Source organism: Aptenodytes patagonicus, chromosome 2 (genome assembly GCF_965638725.1).
Source record: "Aptenodytes patagonicus chromosome 2, bAptPat1.pri.cur, whole genome shotgun sequence".
NCBI classification, from domain to species: Eukaryota; Metazoa; Chordata; class Aves; order Sphenisciformes; family Spheniscidae; genus Aptenodytes; species Aptenodytes patagonicus.
The window spans coordinates 8,613,479-8,634,184 of NC_134950.1; the positions used below are offsets into that span (position 1 = coordinate 8,613,479).

A 20,706-nucleotide genomic window follows, 5' to 3' on the forward strand; every position below is an offset into this window, starting at 1 on the left:
AGAAGAGAATTGATGTTATCATTATGACTAGTTAAAATACAAACACACCTTGTTACTATGAAAGCTTTAGCAAAATGTTTTGTAGCCTATATGAACAAGTAACCAGGTGTTACCTACAGTCAGGATTGAGAATTTTAAGAGAAATAAATGACAGCCTCAATGAAACCCTGCTCTTATGTTGTTGCTCTTTGTCCACTTGGACAATTTCAAGCATGTTTAAGCTACTGTGCCACTTTTGCTCATAATTCATTGAAAGAATTGAGTAATATTTAAGTTGCCACAACAGTGAAACAATTCCAATTCACAATCAAATCTTCATTTGCTTTAAACTATAGTAAAAACTTCAACTTCTACTTATGTTCATTAGAAATATCACCCCATTGTGAAGTATCGTACCTAAGTTGTTCCTTTGTTTCCCCATTTCCATTGTTTTTCCTCAATAAACAAAACTTTAGAGACACCTACCATTCCTAAAACGATTACAAAAATTTAAAGGTATCATTAGCCCAAATTGACAATAGTACAAAATATTCATAACACTGTGCACAGGATATTCTTCTCATCACTGAGGAAACATTAAGCATTTTGTCTTCCAGGAGAAATTCCTATTGTCTAATCTCACACAGGTAAAAGATGAACCTTTTACTAAATTCGATTAAATAGAAACATTTTCAAATTAATACTGAGGCAGTGAGGAAAAACTTTATATGCATGTCAATTTTTAAGCAGACTACAGCTACAGCATAGCATATGCAAACAGGCCTTACCAATGGACCACACATGAATACATACCCTCTTTATTAATTGCTTCAATCTTTGCAGGGTAATATCGACAGTCTGTCCAACGAGCTAGGACTTCTTCTCCAGGTTTAAAATCCTGTTTTATACAAATTTAGTCATTAACATTTTAATCATTTAGATTTTTTCCTGAAAAGAATTAAACATTATGTGCTAGAGAGATTTAATGTAGGAAAACAAGTAGGATAGTTTACAAAAAAGAGGCAAAGACAAAATAAACGTGCCACTTACAACAAATTCTTCATCATCTTTCAGCCCTTCTTTCCTTAATGCTGGTCGCTCCAAGGGTCGCAACCTATTGCTGTCCCAGTAAATCCACTCATCGTAGCGATGACTCCAACGTTCAAAATGGACCAACATCTTCCCCTCTTCATAGTCTATCTTCTCAATACGAGATGGATACCTTGAATGATAAACGTAAACTGATAAGTTTCCAGGGTTTTCTTTTTTTTTGCATACAACAGTGCTCACCTGACCATTCAGAAAGTTATACTAACACCTTGTACTGAGAAATCTCCAAGTCTGAAAAAGATGGAGTTATTAAATTGACAGTAGGATAACATTTAGTTTAAGAGTTATCTATACACATCAGTGATATGTCATCAGCTTCATCCTAGTCAGACGATTATACACAAATTTAAACCTCAAACTCCCAGACCAAGATTGCCTGAAATTGGCATTAGAAGTTTGTGCTTATCAATTTTAAAACCTGTGTTTGTTTAAAGCAAAGTCCTGTAAGAGTTTTTGTTTGCTTGGGGATGGGAAGGATATAAAATAGTTTTAGGAGTACAGTCATTACTTTTATCATATGAAATGTTTGGTCAAACTATACCATTGATTCCAGACAAGTCTGAGCAACTAATCAAACCCAGAAGTCAACAGAACTTAATCTACGCCACTTACTAATTTATAGATCAGCTTCCATGATTTCACTGCCATTAAATTTGATTCATAGTAACTATCTTTTAGCAGTCATCCCTCTGTAACTCCACATGCACTAAACTATGTCAGTCTTAATTAACACGTGGATTTTACTCTCAGCAAACATTCTACGTGGTCAGTAGAACTAATCAGGACTGAGCTGCAACCAGATGAAATCTTAGGCATCTAATTTTGGGAGTGGCATAGATGTAGTTTAGGAACCATAAAGTTTCAGATTACATTTGCAGGGAAAAAAGGCAAATTTCCTCTAACCTTAGCAATTATTATTCAGTCTTACTATGTCTGTTTCACCGAAGTGATGTATTTCACAAAACTGTAGTAGGGGAGCGAGGTACAAACTGGTTTTGTCACACTACTTCCTCCACCAAAATTATTAGATCCCATTATATTCACTGTATGAAATGCAGAGAAAATTGGAATGAGGCAGAACTCAGCTCCTTCCGCCCTTCACAAAAGTATTGAAACAGATTCAAAAGCACACAGAATCTCCTAAAAAAAAGTTAATTAGATCATCAAATTTTCTCCAGAGTTTATATGAGGGATGATCTAAAGTTAACAAATATTGTATTGAAAAGAAAGACCACAGCAAAAGGACAGCTGTCTTCCACCTTCATTAAGAGGCAACCTGTGTTTCTAAAAAAGTGCTACTGTAGAGCAATAGTAAGAGAGCAGAGCCTGAGCAACCAATTTCCAGTCCTACTGCAAATTCCATCAGCTAGAAATGCAACTGACATACACAGGTACCCTGTCAACATTTTTAATTTTGAATACTTTCTCTCCAAAATACTGAAGGCACTGATAAAGCAGTCTTTAACACTATGTTCTTATTAAAATATAAGTTCTCAGGAAGTACAGGCTTTCCTTCTTTCCTCGTGACGAGAACAGGGCATTAAAACAAAAGGTGTCAATCTCAATTTGCTCCTTCATTTCTCCAGTCCTACTTCTTCAGCTGCAGTGTTGCATACAGCTTCCCAACATCTAAATATCTCAGTTGCTGAATGAGAAAAACTCTCTCTGATTTTCTAGGTTACTACTGCAATTACTTCAGCCACACTTCACCCTCGCCTCAGAACACACAGACAGTCCAACTTCTTATTGCATTTGTCTCATTCATACATTCCAGAAATGCAAAATATTTTTGTAGCCATTCTTTATGTTCCCAACTTCTTCTCAATGAACTTTAAAAAAAACCAACAAACAACGTCTTAGTCTCAAACTGCAGACTCTCATTTGTCACTCTACTAACAAAATCTTTTTCAAGATAAAAGAACTCCATGGGACTTCTTTCAGAGGAGCAACAAGATCAACCTCCTTTTCCCTCTCAAGCAGACTGACAACAACCACCTAACAAGAACAGTGAAACTGATGATATATTGTATCAAAACAGAAAGTAAAACTCACAGGTCAAAACCTGAATCCCATTATCAGCATTCTGGTTTAACTTTGAACAAAGCTTCAAGAAATCAAAGTCAGCCAAGAGATGGTTTTCCTAAGCCCTGCCTCTGACAATGCTTTCTTCTTTACTCTACATGCTGCTATGTTTAGGAATTTTATTATAAAATTTCTTACTAGTTTTTTCATCTTCCCCAGTGTTCCAATTTCAGACTTCTTATACCTACACACCAAGTGTCAGGATAAGCAGGAAGAGTAGCAAAGCAGAGGAAAAAGTAAATTTACTGTTACTACAGCAAATCTATGAATAATGATGTTACCCAAAAGAGTTCCAAATAGAAGTAAAGGATGACACAGAAAGCATTTAACAGAGGTAAGGAACAAAAAACACCAGAAAAGCAAGAGGACAGGAAGCGCATTTTGTAGCAATCAAAAATGAGAGCTTGTGCACAAGCACCGAAGCTGCAGTAGTGAAATGGAAGGCAAGAACGACGATGCTTTCTCACTACAGTTGGAAATTTCAGGTTTATCACATGCTAGCCAGGTAGTGATGCAAAACTACGGTTATTTTACAGAATTCAGGGACCATCAGCCAAAAGACAGAATTCTCCTTTTCCTATGCATCTACAACGCAAATACTCTGTTCCCATTATGGCACTACCCTATGGCGGTTCCCTTGCTACATTTTTATTGTTGTTATGGCTGGTAGCTTTCACTGGTCAACATCAGCAAAGTCACCATTCCAAGCACTGTGTGTAGAAAACAGAAGGGATAAACTGGCAAAATATAGTACACTGTCCTGGAAAGAGAAAACTGAGTAAGAGGGGGAAGTAAAATACAGAGTATAGTTTAGAGACAAATATCTAAAAATGAAGATAGTTTTAAGGAAAATTCAGCAAGCCAAGAATCAAGACATTAATATCTATGGAAAAAAACAAAAGAGCAAAGCTAGCATCAGTTAATAGAAGAGGACATGCAAAATATTAAGTCTCATGAGGGATCACTCAACAGAGGAAATGCAGCACCAGGTGTGTTTTATTGGTTAATTTCTCATTGATGAATACAATTTCTGCTACCAAAGTCTTTTTAAAATGTCATTATCAAAGTCCATGATACTGGTTTTGCACAGTTATATCTTATAGTAGTCATATCATCACATAATTTTTTTTTTCCAATAATCTATGTTTCTTCAATGTATCTTAAGACAGTGGTTGCAAGATGAATAGAGCCAAAACCTGCATTCAACTCCAATCCTCAGAGATGGAGTATTCGGCAAATGTCTGAACCACCCAAGATATATATGACTGGTTATTAGGCAGCCCAAAAATAACTTTGTATGGATTTAGCAACAAGCTATTACCCTCAATATCCACTAAATTTAGCCACACAATGTGCCACAAATATGTATAAACAGTAATATTTCATAATGCTGATCCCACAGTGGAAAAGAGCAGAGCATATGTATTGCAGAATTTACTATTGCAAGTTTTACACTGCATGGAAACATTTTTCTGGTGTTATAGTTTTTGTACTTCTACTGAAAATAATCAATTTCATAAATTGCAAAATTATACAAGTATTTCAAAGGCAAGTGTGCATTTCCTGCTAATAAGAGATAAAATGGCAACATAAATTTTTTTAATCCACCTTTTTAAAGAATTCTAGTAACAATGCATACAGGAAAGCTTTTACTATGGCTAAGAGCAATGTTTATATTCATTCTGTAGAAAGAAGATTAATATGAAGATGGTTACATCTCATACACATGAGAAGTTTTATGCAGAAGTTCCTTCCATCGCAAAGCTACAAGTAGGCATTATGAAGAAGTACTACAAAGGGGAATACAAACATCACTCTTTACAGTACCAAAGTGTAACGATGTCTAAGGCCAAACAACCTTCCAGTCAGGTTAATTCTCCCCATTTGCCCCCAGAAAGTACTCCACACTAAGGGATCAGAATGAATTTGGTATACAAACAAGTTTGCCAACATTTGTTCAGCACAAACCAGAAAAATACACTCTAAAAAACTAAGGAAAAAGTCTTTACTTTTCACAGGGAAAAAAAAAAAAAACAACACACCAAGAAAAACCAGACCACCACACTCCAGTTCAATAATGGAAGTGTTCTTTTTGTGGGAAGAAACAATAACCTGCAAGTTGTGGGTGTGGTTTTTTTAATAGCATGCTGGAAATAGTATTTAATATCCCAAATAAAGTCTCATCCAAATTTCAGGGGTTTTTGTTCTTGTTTTTTAAAGAGAGAACAGGAAAACTATTGTTAGCTCATGGTATCTGCCCAGTTTACATATTGCATGCTCTCCATTCTCAGGTTCCAGTGATTTGAGCCTGTAAGAATTACGCAACATTTTTGTAAAGCCGCAAAATTTAATATGGCTTACAAAATTTACACTATGAAGCACTGGTCAGACAACAATAATGCTCCAACATTCATATAGGAAAAATTAATGGGAAACTTCCAGTTTTCATTTCTTGGCAGTGTTAAAAAAAACAAAACACTTTCTCCAAAGCACTTAACACACATTAATGGCCACACAGACAGTATTTTTCATTTTGACATCATCGTCTTCCTTTTGACCCTTCAAAAATGACCAACAAGTGGTCAATTGTCCTGTGAGATGGGACAACAGTTATTTCAAACTGTAAAAATGAATGCAAAAAGTTAGGAAATTTGCCCAAGTTTGCACCTACGAAGTCTAGAAACAGACACATACTTCCTGCCTTCACAATAATGGTATAAAAAGTCTTTCCTTCTACCTCGTAGAGGATGTAAAACCAAATACCCTCCATTCTGACTTCTCCACAAACAGTCTTCTGGTATCTGCAAAATCTGCAAACACCTGTTTCTAACTCCCCACCTTTTGTTATATATATTGTATTATATCAATATAAAGCAAAGTCTTCACAGTCCTTTCAAATACCTGGCTGTCAAGTAACCCAGTCAACTGAAATCCAAAGCAAGGACTGTACAAAATAAGATTTCCCAAAGTCTTACAGGGAAAAAGCTTCCTCCATACTGAAGAGGGAAAAAAAAAAAATCCATCCAGATAATCAAATATAGTCAAAGTGCTGTTGTTCTGATAACTAATCTATTTTAATGAGCTGTTTCCATTCTAGAACTGCAACAAGGGCCATGTATCCGTACTTCCTTCATTAACTAACTTATAGTTTATTAATCTGCTTGATCTAAAGACTATGGTGTCAGAAAAATAACAGGGTGGTTTTTTTCAAAGCAATATTTGGCACTTGCGGGACAACCAGTAGAGAGCTAGAGCCACAAAAGACACAAGAAAACAGGAAAAAAAAGGAAGAGATGCATCTTTAAATACATCAGCTTTGTAAAGACCGCGTCCTACCTGTGGGAGCTAACAGCTTAAGAACCAGTCTTACACATGGGCACGTACTTGCAGATTTGTGCAGTTTTACTGCTGTTTCATTTGGTCAGTGAGAGGCATAGGGGTGTGTGCGCACATTTATTGGTTTTTGTATGAGGTCATAGGATAATTCAAGTCGGAAAGGACCTCAGAAAGCCTCTAGTCCAATCTCCCACCCAAAGCAGGGTCAGCTATAGGATCAGACCAGGTTTGGCAGTGTTATCCAGCCCAGTCTTGAAAACCTCCAATGTTGGAGACTCCATAAACTCTTTGGGCAACTTGATCCACTGCTTGACTGTCCCATGGGGAAAGAGATTCTCCTTGTACCTAGCCCGAATCTCTCGTTTCAACTTGTGCCTGTCATCTCTTGTCCTCCAACCACACACTACTGTGGAGAGCTTGGCTGAGTCTTCTTGATGACATCCCTGTAGGTATTGGAAGGCTGCTAGCGAGTCTCCTGAAGCCTTCTCCAAGCTAAACAAGTCCAGTTTCCTCACCCTCTCTTCACAGGTCGTACACTCCAGGCACCTGATCATCTCGTATGTATTTAATAATTTTCTATTCTCAGTCAACCCCATCCCATTTACTATCTGCTGACAGATGATCACATTGATTTTGATTAGAGCTGCATTTCATAGTTTGCTTTACTGAATTTAAATTTAACAAGTGGTTTAAATTCATTATGTAAGATGACCTCCCTTGCAACAGTATACTGTTGCACTTGATAAAGAAGCAATTGCAGTTACCTCCACAATAAAGCAAAAATAAACACGCTTATTGACAGCCTGTCTTTGCTGATCAGTTTGACCAGGCTTTCTTCTACTCAGTAATCATACATGCCAAATGATACCAGTGACCCAAACACTGCCTGCCAAAACTTCCTCATTTAAAAGTACAGAGGTTTTAAGCAATAAATAGTCAAGGTACACAATAATACCCTCTCCAAAGTTTACAGAATTCAAACAGAACACCAGATCCCATGAAATGAATTTCAGCAACTACTACACAGATTAAAATTTAAGACCTGCAGAAGTGCCTCAGCAAGCAAAAACATACTTTACTGTATTTTTCCCGTCCTCTAGAAGCCTTTCTTGATTAATATTTTAACTGCTCATGAACACTGCATCTTTAAATGACAGCAGGCTTTCAGAAAAAAATGGAGAAAAAAAATTAAAACCCTTTCAAAGGCTATTTTTCCAGCAAGTGTTCTCAATTTGTCACTTGTAGAAAGACTGAGCTAAGCAATACTACTGCTCTTCAATTCTGGTTTTGTTAAAAAGTATAAAGGGATTTCGTGTAAGTTCAGCAACTTTATTTTCTCTGAAGTATGTATTTCTGCATGCAGATGAGGGGAACGCATACAGCTTATATATAGAAAGAATTTAAAAAACATCCACCACCCCCTTATGCAACAGAAAGCTAAGGGGAAAAAAAAAATCACATGGACTATTATTTTGGCCCGTGTCACCCTAATAATAACACAACAGTAGGCTTTCTCTAACAAACTCTTTGGTTACGTACATGAATATTATTTCGTTTGAAAGAGAGTCCTGTTTTCAGTGTTGCTGTAACTGCAAAATTTTATTATTAACTTTCTGCTCCTGTATATGGCACCACAGAAGTTCACAAACTTGACCTGTTCTACCTGGCGGTCCAGATGATGAATCAATTCCTAGAAAGTTCAGGATAAATTCTATTCTGCCTGAAAATACCAATCAACTCAGCTGCAGAGCTTGCGACAGGGCCCACGCCTGACAAGGCCAAACCTAGACAAGTACTCCAGAACTGTCATGCGACGCTTCCCCGTGAAAGGGCTGGGCAGATCTGATACGAACCATACACTGGATATTCAATGATCTTTTTTTGATACAATTAAGCTGAAGCTATTTTTACATATTAACTTTTGTTATCTAGTTACATTAACCAATTATCTCTAGTCACAGAAGATGCTATAAGAAGTTCTATTAAAATTACTTTATTTTTACAGCACTGTTCAGACAGTTTCATGATCTTGACACTCAGTTATAGAATCAGTATGCTGAAAACTCACTCTATAGCAACAGATAAGAACAAGGACTGTTCTGTAAACTGTATTTTCCTTTAGAGACCGTTTAATAAAACAAACACTTTTGCTATAATTACAAACAAAGCTCTGCAGATAAAAAAGTTTAGCCCAACTTTTTATACAGAGCATGTAACTACTGGAGTAAACATGTAAATAATACACAGACTTCTCTATCACATAACTTGGAGTTAGCAGGATCAGATATTTACACAAACGTGCTTAGTTCTCCAGGAATGCAACAGAAAAACAGGTACAGGCCTCTACATTTCCTAGCCCTAATCAATCAGAAAGCAGCTAAGAAACAACTTCTGGGTAGAAGCATCAACTTCCTGTGTCATCTACTTTAACAAACCCAGGGATTTTTCAAAATGAAATAGCACGGCCAGCATACATCATGAAATTAGCGCACTTGCATTAATAAAATTTTGACTAATGATTTATTTCAAAAGAACAACTCCTTTCACAATACGCATGCTGTGTAGCGTGGTCCTTGTGCCCGCAAATTTCCATTTTATAGTCTTGACTCAGGATATGACTGGGTGGGGCAGAGTCACAGTTTTAAGCACTTCATTCCTCCAACTGTTCGGTACAAATACAATCGCACTTACCTATTCCATGAACTCCGATTAAGGATGTTTTCTTTTTTTAATATCAGTTTTGTGAACCTATTAAGTATGATAACTGAATACAAAACAAATTCGCATGCATGCCTTCAAACTAAAACAAAAGAAGTCTTTAGTCACAGAAGTTTGCCACATTAACAGACCGATCATCTCCCACGTGACACTGCGCTCCACACTACTCTGGAAATGCTCATTGCTTACTATGGCTGCACAAGCAACTAAAAGCAAATGAACAAAAACCCACAGAAAAGCTTAGGTTGATTTCTGAAGAGAGAACATTTTCCTAAAAGCTAATAGTTTTAACAGACTTATTATGCAGAAATTCATAAAGTTCACATGTGAAACACTCAATTAATAGGTGCACTAAGTTTCATGATTAGACATCAAAACATACAATATACACAAAATAATTTTGCTCTTAGCAAATACTGCACAATGTCCTCCATACCATTTTTGTAAATAGTCCAGTGCCTCCAAACGAGCACCAATCTCAAATGTGATTCCAGGACGATTTGGAGGCTTTTTACTCATCTTGATATTTTCTTTTTCACTACCTTTGGAGGAAGAAAAAAAAAAAAAAAGTCATATTAAAACACATAATGTTGTCTGAAACATGTCACTGACAGCAAATATATTCCAGAGGGTGGAAAAAGATGTGAAATTTCTATCCTGACTTTCCATTAACCGCTTAGTTTTCAGAAGTATAGTCAAGGCCCAAAAAAGGCATTAAAAAAATTAACGTATTTTTATTCAGATTTCTTCCCCTCCCCACAAAAACAGTCATCAACGTTAAGTCAAAAAAATAAAAAAAAACTGGTGCTCATCTCCAAAACCGTACTACACTGTAATTCCTTGACATCCCTTTAGAGTATAACTTTAAGAGTTATGTAGAGTCAATGTGTTTTCTCTCCTCTGCCACGGAAAAGGTCAAAACCAAGAAAAACGTACCTTACCAAGAGCAGAAATTTAAAGATAAACATGGCCTAAAGGACAAGTAAGATGAAATTAGCAAAACCAAAAATAAAGAAACAAAAAGGCCACCCTCAGCCATTCTATGCACTCTCGAGTCTCATTCATAGCACGAAGTAAGTTTCGCTCACAAGTGCCTTTTAATTTTTTTGGTAATTCAGTCACTATTACAAAATCACTTCTCTGCCCGACTACTTTCACGGTAATCGTGACTTTCTGACGTACTACCTTTATCACCCCGAAGCAGAGAGTGGCTTGCCGTTGGGGCCGCAGGCTCCTGCGGCATGCCTACTGGAGAGCAAGGGTGCCAGGCTGCAGGGCCAGAGCCTCCTTGCTCCGGACCGCCAGAGGAGCGGCATCCGGACCCCAGCTTTGAAGCGGGGCTCCTCTGCCAAGGCCGGGAGCGCGATCCGGGGCAGCTGCATCGGGGGCGGAGGCCGACCTGAGGAAGCCCATGCCGCTCCCCGAGCGCGGAAGACACAAAGGGGTCGTCCCCAGCCAGGCTCGGAGCGCGGGAGGGCCCCCGGCCGGCGGGGGCCGAGCGCTCCCGCAGGCCCCGGGGAGGACGCGAGTGGCCGCGGCCCGCCGGACCCCCGGCCGCGGGCAGGGCCCGGCGCGGGGAGGGCCGCGGGCGCCGCCCCGCCAGGCCCGGGCGCCGTGAGGGGGGCGCCGAAGCCCCGCGCCGCGCCGGGCCCGCCCGGAGGGGGCCATCGCCCGGGGCCGCCCGCCCTGCCGCCCGCGCCCTCCCCGCGCTCCTTACCGCCTCCTCCGACTCGCAAGGCAGCGGCGGGGCCCGCGGCGGCCCGCAGCCCCGGCGCGGCGCCCGCTGCTCCCGCTCGGCGCGGCGCGGGGTGTCCGGCGCGGCGGCCGCCCTCACAGCCCCATCCTCCCCGCGCCCCGCCGTCGCGTCACCACCCCGCGACGAGCCCGCGAGGCGCGGCTCGGCGCCGCCATGCCACCGCCCCCGGCACGTGACTGCGGAGCCGCCGCCGCGTGACGCGGGGCGGGGGGGGGTCCGAAGCGAGGGAGACAAAGAGAGGGGGCTGTGCGCATGCGCGGCGGGACGCCGTGACGGACGGACGGCGGCGGCCCCCCGCGGCGGCCCGTGGGGTGCGGTGCGGTGCGGTGCGGTGCGGTGCGGTGCGGGGGCCGGGTCCGTGGGTGAGGCTGCGCTGGCGGCACTGTCGCTGAGTGGTGCTGGCACAGCCTCACGGCTTCCCCTGCTGCCATCGTACACTGTCAACCTCAGCCACAAAAGCGGGGGGGAGGGAGAAAGGGGTGGGGGCGGCCACCGAGGTGGCCACGGCCAGCGGCCGGCTGGGCACCCGTCGGATGGCAGGAGGCGCAGAGCGACGGCCTCATCGCGGCCTGCGTTTGCCTCCCTCCTTTGCCCATGAAACCGGCCTTACCGCGACCCACGGATTTTCTCACTTTTGTCCTTCCCAATCTCTCCCCCATCCCCCTGGGAGCAAGGGGGTGAGCGAGCGGCTGGGTGGGCGCTTGCCTTCTGCTGGGGCCAACCCGCTGCCGTCCCTTGTGGCACGCAGTGTGGGGCTTTAGATAGCAACAGATTCGGTCAGGGTGTGCTAGTCTGGATTTATAGCTGTTACAGCTATTTAGCAGTTACTTGCTGTTGCTGGTCCCAGTGCTGAATTATTTGCTCCCCTTCTTGCTGCACATTAAATTCCAGGGCTTCGTAATGGCTGCTGTCAGTTTTTGGTGTTTGCTGTGCTGCTTATCACTGTGTTTTGCTTTGCCTGGGAGACCTATGATAAAAGCACTGGCCTTCAGCCAAGTCTGGCATTTGGTCCCTGCATTGCTGCCGTCCCACTACTCCGGGAACCATCTCGTGGAGACCTTCCTCCTCTTCTTCCCCAGGGTAGATATTTCCAACCTTGTTGCAATGGCAAGATCAGCATCATCACATCCCAAGGATGTGATCAGTAAGATAACAGTCAAGTCTCCACCAGCTTACAAAAAAGAAATGCAACTTTCCTAGGCATAGTGGGTTTCTGGAGACTGCACAGTCTGGGTCACAGTCAGCTTGTGAGTCCTCCCTATCGAGTGACCTGAAAGAACTTTTTCAAGTGTATTGGGTTTGCGTGGCAAGGTTTTGGTAGCTGGGGGGCTACAGGGGTGGCTTCTGTGAGAAGCTGCTAGAAGCTTCCCCCGTGTCTGATAGAGTCATTGCCAGCCGGCTCCAAGACAGACCCACCGCTGGCCAAGGCCGAGCCCATCAGTGGTGTTGGTAGCGCCTCTGTGGTAATGTATTTAAGAAGGGGGAAAAAAACTGCTGCGCAACAGCAGCCAGAAGAGAGGAGTGAGAATATGTGAAACAACTCTGCAGACACCAAGGTCAGTCAAGAAGGAGGGGGAGGAGGTGCTCCAGGTGCTGGAGCAGAGATTCCCCTGCAGCCCATGGTGAAGACCATGGTGAGGCAGGTTGTCCCCCTGCAGCCCTTGGAGGTCCACGGTGGAGCAGATATCCACCTGCAGCCCATGGAGGACCCCACGTTGGAGCAGGTGGATGCGCCCAAAGGAGGCTGTGACCCCATGGGAAGCCCACACTGGAGCAGGCTCCTGGCAGGACCTGTGGAGAGAGAGGAGCCCACGCTGGAGCAGGTTTGCTGGCAGGACTTTTGACCCCGTGGGGGACCCACACTGGAGCAATCTGTTCCTGAAGAACTGCAGCCTGTGGAAGAGTCCCACACTGGAGCAGTTCATGAAGAACTGCAGCCCATGGGAAGGACCCACATTGGAGAAGTTCATGGAGGACTGTCTCCCATGGGAGGGACCCCACGCTGGAGCAGGGGAAGAGTGTGAGGAGTCCTCCCCCTGAGGAGGAAGGATTCCCCGTCCCCCCCTGCACCGTGTCGGGGGAGTAGATATAGAAAATCAGGAGTGAAGTTGAGTCCGGGAAGAAGGGAGGGGTGGGGGGAAGGTGTTTTAAGATTTGGTTTTATTTCTCATTACCCTACTCTGACTTTTGATTAGCAATAAATTAAATTAATTTCCCCAAGTCGAGTCTGCTTTTTGCCCATGACAGTAATCGGTGAGCGATCTCTCCCTGTCCTTATCTCAACCCATGAGCCTTTCATTATATTGTCTCTCCCCTGTTCAGCTGAGGAGGGGAGTGATAGAGCGGCTTGGTGGGCACCTGCCATCCAGCCAAGGTCAACCCACCACAGTCCCTAAACAGCAGCAGGACAGACAGGACACAGTTTGTGTGGTAGCCCTTGGGCCTGTCCAGACAGGACCAGCTGTGAGAAACATGCTCTGCACCATAGCTGGGGAGCATGGCCTCACCTGGAGCCTCTGGCAGAAAACACCTGGAGAGACACGAGGTCGACCTCTAGGGTTCTGGAGCTGGGGGCATCAAGCGTCCGAGGTGCTTGTGCTGCAATAGATGGTCATAGGAAGGGTCCCCTCTACATCATATGCAACCGACACTACGTGGAGTAAGTGGGTAGAATTGATCATGCAACAGGCTCAAATGGGGAGTCCCCACTGCCATGAATCCTGGAAGAGATCACAGTTTGGCCAGGAGGCAGAGATTTTGGAGCATCACCTGCAGAGGTGGCTCAGGCCCAAGTGTATAATAAATTAGCAGAAAGGGAAAGGCAATATGCTCTGTTTACCACGTTGTGTTGTGCAAAACCATCTGATGTGGAAAGCTGCTGTGTGGAGCGCAAGTCATGGACCAAATGAATTGATTGGATTTCTATGGACATTTGGGGGATGTCCCACAGACTAAGGGAATGAGGTCTGTGTGTATGTCAAAGGACAAGGAGGGGGGGCACGATTGATGGGGATGTACTGGAGAGCGTAGGACCTGAGTATGGTGCAAACGGTATGGAACGAGGGGTGGATATTGTACTGGGACTGGCTGGGATGGAGTTAACTTTCTTCATAGCTGTCCGTGTGGTGCCATGTTCTGTGGCTAAAACAGTGTTGATAACACACCAGCGTGTTGGCTATTGCCGAACAGCGCTTGCACAGCATCAAGGCTTGCTTTTTTTCCCACTCTGCCCCTGCAGCAAGTAGGCTGGGGGTGGTCAAGAGACTGGGAGGGGGCACAGCCAGGACAGTTGACCCAAATTGGCCAAAGGGATATTCCATGCCATAAAACGCCCACCTCAGCAAGAAAACCTGGGGCAGAGGAAGAAGACTGGTGGGGCTTTTGTCTTCCAAGGTGGCCATTGCTGGGAGACTGGCTGGCCATGGGTCTGCTGGTGGGAGGTGGTGAGTGATTGCCTTTGCATTGCTTGCGGTTTTTTTGGGTTGGGTTGTTTGGTTTAGCCTTTTTTTGCTTTCCTTCACTTATGAAACCGTCCTTATCTGGATCGACAAACATTCTCACTTTTGTTCTTCCTACTCTCTCCCCCATCCCACTGTGGGGGGAGTGAGGGAGTGGCTGTGTGGGTGTTTGGCTGCTGTCCAAGGTCAACCCATTTGCTTTGGTTAGTCCCTGCGAGGCTGCCTCCCACTTGAAGAGTCTTTATAGGGAGACTGTGCAGTGGGATATTTTAGAGTATTTATTTGCTATGGGATTTTTTATTCCCCCTTTTGATTTTTCCCTGTTCCCATTTTCTGGATGGTGAGAGCAAGCAGGAGAGACTGAAGGAGGAAGGAGGCTTGAAGAAAAATGGAACAAACAAAATAAAAAAAAAAGGGGGGGGAAACAAAGCTTTTTTCTCTCTTTAGTAAAAAAGCTGCCATTGCATTCATTTGAAATCTCCAGCTCTTACTACCCTGAGTGTAGTTTTGATGCAGGCTTTTGTTTAGCAGGTTTGTAACAGGATGGTCAGGGTTGTTGCGTTGGCAATGAGACCTCTCCAAGTGGCAATGAACGTGCAAAGTCAGGATGCTGTTAGAAAAGTGAAGGTGCTTCTGTCCAAGGAGAGAGAGATGGGGGAAAGATAAAAGAGGTAGTGAGGATGGGGCAGGGTACACATGGGTGGTTGAGTCATGCTCTGTTGACTGCTGGAGGCTGGCAGGGTTATGCTGTGGTATGAGAAGGGCTCAGAGCAGTGTGTGCCACCTTGTGCATCACCTCACTGCTGAGGCTGTCAGGAGAGGGAGGCAGAGCTGATGGCAGACTGCAGAGGTGCAGCAAGCCCCAGGTGTTCAGTAAGATGTGCTAAAAGCTCATCTGCACAGCCAGAAAGGAGCACAGAGACAACAGCAGGAGAGGGAGCCCAAATAATACCCTGCCTGGGCAGCTCCCAGGCCCATCCCAGGAGCCATCAGCACATCAAAGGCCCATTTCCTCAAGCCCAGAGGAGCAGAGGGGCACAATGGCAGGTGGGAACCCAAATTAAGGACTCAGAGGAAGGGACACCCCCAACACAGGGTGCTATGTGTGACTTCTGCCACGCTGCCTTCAGAACAGCAGAAGTCCGCTTCTGGTCCAGCAGTATGGAGCAACATTTCATTGCACTATTATCAGAACAGTTAGGAAATCAAGGAGCTCCGGCCAGTGTCCCCATTTCTTTGCTGCCATTTCAGGTATACCCACCCCTGCCCTGCTGTACCCCTGAGGGCACCCACAGCCCTTACTGGCCCTGACCTGCCTATCCCGGTGCTTCCCCCACCCTGCCCATGGCCCAGGGCCCCATTTCACCTACTATGTTCCACCATAAAGTCAGTGAGGAGCAACTTTGGCCGAGACCTTTTTTTATTCTTTTAGCACAAAAATGTCTCCAATATTTAGTCTTGTCTCCTAGGAAAACAGGACTTACATGGCTGCATTCATGTCTGCCTTCCCTTTTCCCTTTCTCCGCTTACTTCCAAAACTTCTGCCTTACTTTAAGCTTGACAGAGAGACAGAGGTCTCATCACAGTATCCCAACCTGTTTTGTTAAAATGCTCAACTGGGCAGGGAAGAGCGACTGCGTTGACCTCTCCATGATAGAAAGGCTCAGTGCTTACTCTCGTTCAGACACCAGCACATCACAAGGCAGAGAGATGCAGGAAAGGAGATTTCATTACTTCTGCTCCTCACAAAATTTGGTGTTTAATCTTGTCACGAAGCATGTCTTTAGCATTGTGAACATTATACAGACCATAAATTGGAAACCAAACTGGATAGGAGATTTTATCTTGCCAGTCAGTGACTCACAAAGACTTGGAGGGGGAAGAGAGGATTTCATAATCAGCTGAGCATGAGCTCATGGTGTGCTGTTGATGCTGAAAAGACTAATGCAGTCTTTGCAAAGCACATGCACATGGAAATACTGAGTAGGAGTAGAGAGGTGACATTATCTCTGCATTTGGCACGGGTACGTTGTTATTAAAATAACTTATTGTTCAGAAAAGCCATCCAAAAACTGGAAGAGTTCAGGAAAGATCTGGGAGAATGATCAAACACCTGGGGAAAAAAGATATTATGGTGAGAGACCCAGACATCAGTGTGTTTATCTTGCCATTTATTTTTTCTTGTGGGCGATTGGATTAGTCTATAAAAGAACTGCTTTAAATGTCAGATATTGCAATCATGAGGTGACAGTCAACGGAATAAAACTTCATCTTAGTTTTTACCCTTTTTATAGCAGGAAGACATATTTAAAGTGACTGCTGGTGCTTGTATTTAATGGTGCCTGCATGGTCTCAGCCTAGCAAACATGCAGCAGCACCTCTGCTCCACTCTGTCCATCTGTGTAGGTGGCTTGGTCACAGCCTGGCTCTGCTCTGTCATCATCTGTCCTTTTCCTCCCACTTCCTTTCTCCAGTTTGACACCCTGTCTGGCATCAGTTACTACGTCCTCCTCTTCAGTTTCTCTGCCCTTCTTTTTCTTTCATCCCAGAAACTCCCTCCCCTCCAGAAATTCCTCCTGTAAATTGTGAAGATTTACACTATCTCACCAAACACTTCTCTTTTCCTTTTAAAGCCCTAAATTTTCCAGATGCTGGGAAAAATCCTGAGGTGGCTGAGTGAGCATGTGGCCTTCTGTGGGAAAAGAAAGTAGCTAACAGCCATTGCCATGGACACCAAACAAAATAGTAACCCTCCCCATGGGTTTGAGACACCAACCCCAGTCTTTCCCAGTTTTGAAAGACACTGAAGCTGGACATTTTTTACTCAATTGCTCTCTGGTTCTTTGCAGAATGCCTTTAACTCCGGTTTCTCCCGGAGAGATGGCTGTTTGCTGACAGGTATTGCAACCGCAGCACTGTATTTCACTGCATGCTGGAGAGGTGACATGAAGCTATAAACCAGAAGTAAAGTTCCCTACTAGCAATATTGTAAGGGTGAAGTATGGTTAAGATGAGGATGCTAAGGAGTGAGACCTGCTAAGGCCAGGTGGGTAACGAAATTTGCATTTATACAGGTAGTTCCAACATTAGTGAGAGAGTCCCAAATCCACGCAAAGAAAGAGAAGAAAGAGCAAACGCTGACTGTTGATGGAGGTTGAAGGAAATCCTGGGAGGCAGGTGAAGTTACTGCTTACCAGAGTGGTACCTCCTGATGCTCTGCATGGCTAGAAGGGAGCAGCTACCCATTCTGGATGAAGGCAGCTTTGCTGTGCCACGTTACAGCCCAGTTAAACTGCTTTCTGTGTATCCATTTGATATTTCTTGGGGGCATACTCAACATTTGCTGTGCTGTGAATATTATTTTGCAATGTATGTTAGACCTCTTGAGATTTAATCATGCTTTTGCCTCGGAACAGTGCTGTGCAATGTGTTGCTTACTTCTGCCTTACATATTGCAGCCATATGTCTTGGAATTGTGTTTTGGTTTTAGGGGGGGGGAATCTGTAGATTGGAACACATCAGTAAATATTTTACTGAAGTTTTTTTTAAAGCCTTGATGAGAAGACTGCTGAATAGAAAATGTGCTAATACCTGCTCCGATTTTACACTGATTTCCTGGATTATTTCCCTGTGAGACTGAAATTCAACATATACTTTATGGTGGATTAACAGAGCATTCAACTCACAAACATAACTCAGTGGTAAGTTTTTCATGGGCTGCCATTTTTGAGAGCTGACCTCAGGGTGGGTAAGGCAATGGGACAGAAGGAATGTCCTGCCAAGACAACGACTGTGTTGGAGTCACCATTTGAGCACTCAGCAGCAGGATGTTTATCGCGGTCATAATGATATTGGGGAGTACTGTAAGAGGAAAGGAGAGACTAACAAGCAAATCACTGCAAAACATGCAGTCTAGCAAGGACAGCTTTGTAGTCAGATTGCCAATATGAATGTGTAGAGAGAATCTGCAATTTGGACTGAAGGAAAACCGAAGTCCAAAACTCACATCTGTCCAACCTGGTGTAGTCCAGCAGTGAGAATGAAAAAAAAAAAGCATCACATCTGCCAGCAGGCAGTATCAATCACTTTGTAAAACTAATGTGATATTTTCCCGTCTCCTTTGTGGTCCTGTGAAAACTGGAGTGTCCTCAGGGGCTGAAGGATGGTTGTTGATTAAGAGATCAGCACTGAGTGTCCAACCCTGCCTGTAAAATGCTTGCAAAGCATTTGTTTATGGGAGGAGTCACTTGTTGATACTTGGCCACAGGGTCTATGCTGGCATCGCATGGACAGGTTCCTGGAAGGCTGTCACCATTCTGGTCTCTGTCCTCAATTGACTTGAAGGCCACAGTCAAATCCTGGATCTTTATGCAATGCTGGATAGTATCCAAGCTATAAAACCACTCTGCCTCTAGCGTATCGTGATCCTCCACTGGATACCAAGGCTGCCTATGCCTTTTCCTCTCCCTAGCAGTTGAATTAGTCGAGGACATCAGTTTGAATTCAGCTGGAAAGGTGACAAGTGTGGCACAGGCATAGCTGGAAAAATTGCACACAGTTCCAGAAAGGCCTGCGTACTCTTAGTACAAGCTTCACAAATTTAAACTTTGCTTAAATACTGGCATACAGGCAGAAAGGGATTCAGTCACTGTCAGGCTACAGTGGTTATTTACATACAAATAGAGAGACAACTGGTAAGGGTGCTGTGTAAAACAGCATGGAAGACAGGCATTCTAAAGAACGTTATTAGAGTATCACTGTCAACTGTTATTTGTCTTCATTTATGCATCAATCAGTATGATTTATTATAGAAATGACCATGACATCAGTATCATCAGTATTTTGCCAGTACCATTGTCTCAGGAACCAGCAGTAACAACACCTTCTCAACTCTAGATTTTCAGTATATATAAAGCGTACTATGATCCTTTAGAATTATATTCAGCAAGGCCTTTGACACCGTCTCCCACAGCATTCTCCTAGAGAAGCTGGCGGCTCACGGCTTAGACAGGTGGACTCTGCGCTGGGTCAAAAACTGGCTGGACGGCCGGGCCCAGAGAGTTGTGGTGAATGGAGTTCAATCCAGTTGGTGGCCGGTCATGAGCGGTGTTCCCCAGGGCTCAGTACTGGGGCCGGTCTTGTTCAATATCTTTATCAATGATCTGGATGAGGGGATTGAGTGCACCCTCAGTAAGTTTGCAGACGACACCAAGTTGGGTGGGAGTGTTGATCTGCTCGAGGGTAGGAAGGCTCTGCAGAGGGACCTGGACAGGCTGGATCGATGAGCCGAGGCCAATTGTATGAGGTTCAACAAGGCCAAGTACCGGGTCCTGCACTTGGGCCACAACAACCCCATGCAGCGCTACAGGCTTGGGGAAGAGTGGCTGGAAAGCTGCCTGGCGGAAAAGGACCTGGGGGTGTTGGTCGACAGCCGGCTGAACATGAGCCGGCAGTGTGCCCAGGCGGCCAAGAAGGCCAATGGCATCCTGGCCTGTATCAGAAATAGTGTGGCCAGCAGGAGGAGGGAAGGGATCGTCCCCCTGTACTCGGCCCTGGTGAGGCCGCACCTCGAATACTGTGTTCAGTTTTGGGCCCCTCACCACAAGAAGGACGTTGAGGTGTTAGAGCGTGTCCAGAGAAGGGCAACGAGGCTGGTGAGGGGTCTGGAGAACAAGTCTTCTGAGGAGCGGCTGAGGGAACTGGGGTCGTTTAGCCTGGAGAAGAGGAGGCTGAGGGGAGACCTCATCGCTCTCTACAACTCCCTGAAAGGAGGTTGTAGCGAGGTGGGGGTCGGTCTCTTCTCCCAAGTAACAAGCGATAGGACGAGAGGAAATGACCTCAAGTTGCACCAGGGGAGGTTTAGATTGGATGTGAGGAAAAATTTCTTTACTGAGAGAGTGGTGAAACATTGGAACAGGCTGCCCAGGGAAGTGGTTGAGTCCCCATCCCTGGAGGTATTTAAAAGACGAGTAGATGAGGCACTTAGGGACATGGTTTAGTGGGCATGGTGGTGTTGGGTTGATGGTTGGACTCGATGATCTTAGAGGTCTTTTCCAACCTCAATGATTCTATGATTCTATGATTCTATATGTTGGCCAAAAGCCTTGACTGCACATCAGTACAAGACCCTCCACCATTGGTCCATGCAGATCACATCAGGACTGTCACAGAAACCATCCAGGGTCTCAAGTACACTGATCAGCAGTACATCACCGCCTCCAGAGGAACATTAATTTTCATTTTGGGACTCGTAATGTATCAAGGAAA

General features: G+C 44.3%; 1 protein-coding gene and 1 long non-coding RNA gene across 12 annotated transcripts in view; one reads left to right on the forward strand and one right to left on the reverse strand.

The window, feature by feature from the left end:
• PHF20L1 (PHD finger protein 20 like 1) overlaps positions 1 to 10,998 on the reverse strand; it is a 60,949-nt gene extending 49,951 nt beyond the window's left edge. For 10 of the 11 annotated variants that reach the window (XM_076329076.1, XM_076329075.1, XM_076329074.1 and 7 more), the window contains exons 1-3: positions 9,662 to 9,767; positions 1,030 to 1,201; positions 793 to 877 (exon numbers count right to left, since the gene is read on the reverse strand). In XM_076329076.1, the coding sequence (XP_076185191.1) occupies positions 793 to 877; positions 1,030 to 1,201; positions 9,662 to 9,744 (340 nt within the window). In that variant the 5' untranslated portion in view covers positions 9,745 to 9,767. Of the gene's footprint in view, positions 1 to 792; positions 878 to 1,029; positions 1,202 to 9,661; positions 9,768 to 10,942 lie in introns of those variants that run through there. The other variant, XM_076329069.1, reaches the window with a different exon arrangement.
• Positions 10,999 to 11,500: 502 nt separating this feature from the next.
• On the forward strand, positions 11,501 to 13,201 carry LOC143157318 (uncharacterized). Its single transcript, XR_012994759.1, has 2 exons — positions 11,501 to 12,537; positions 12,640 to 13,201. It is a non-coding gene; the product is annotated as an uncharacterized LOC143157318 (long non-coding RNA).
• The last annotated feature ends 7,505 nt before the right edge of the window (positions 13,202 to 20,706 follow it).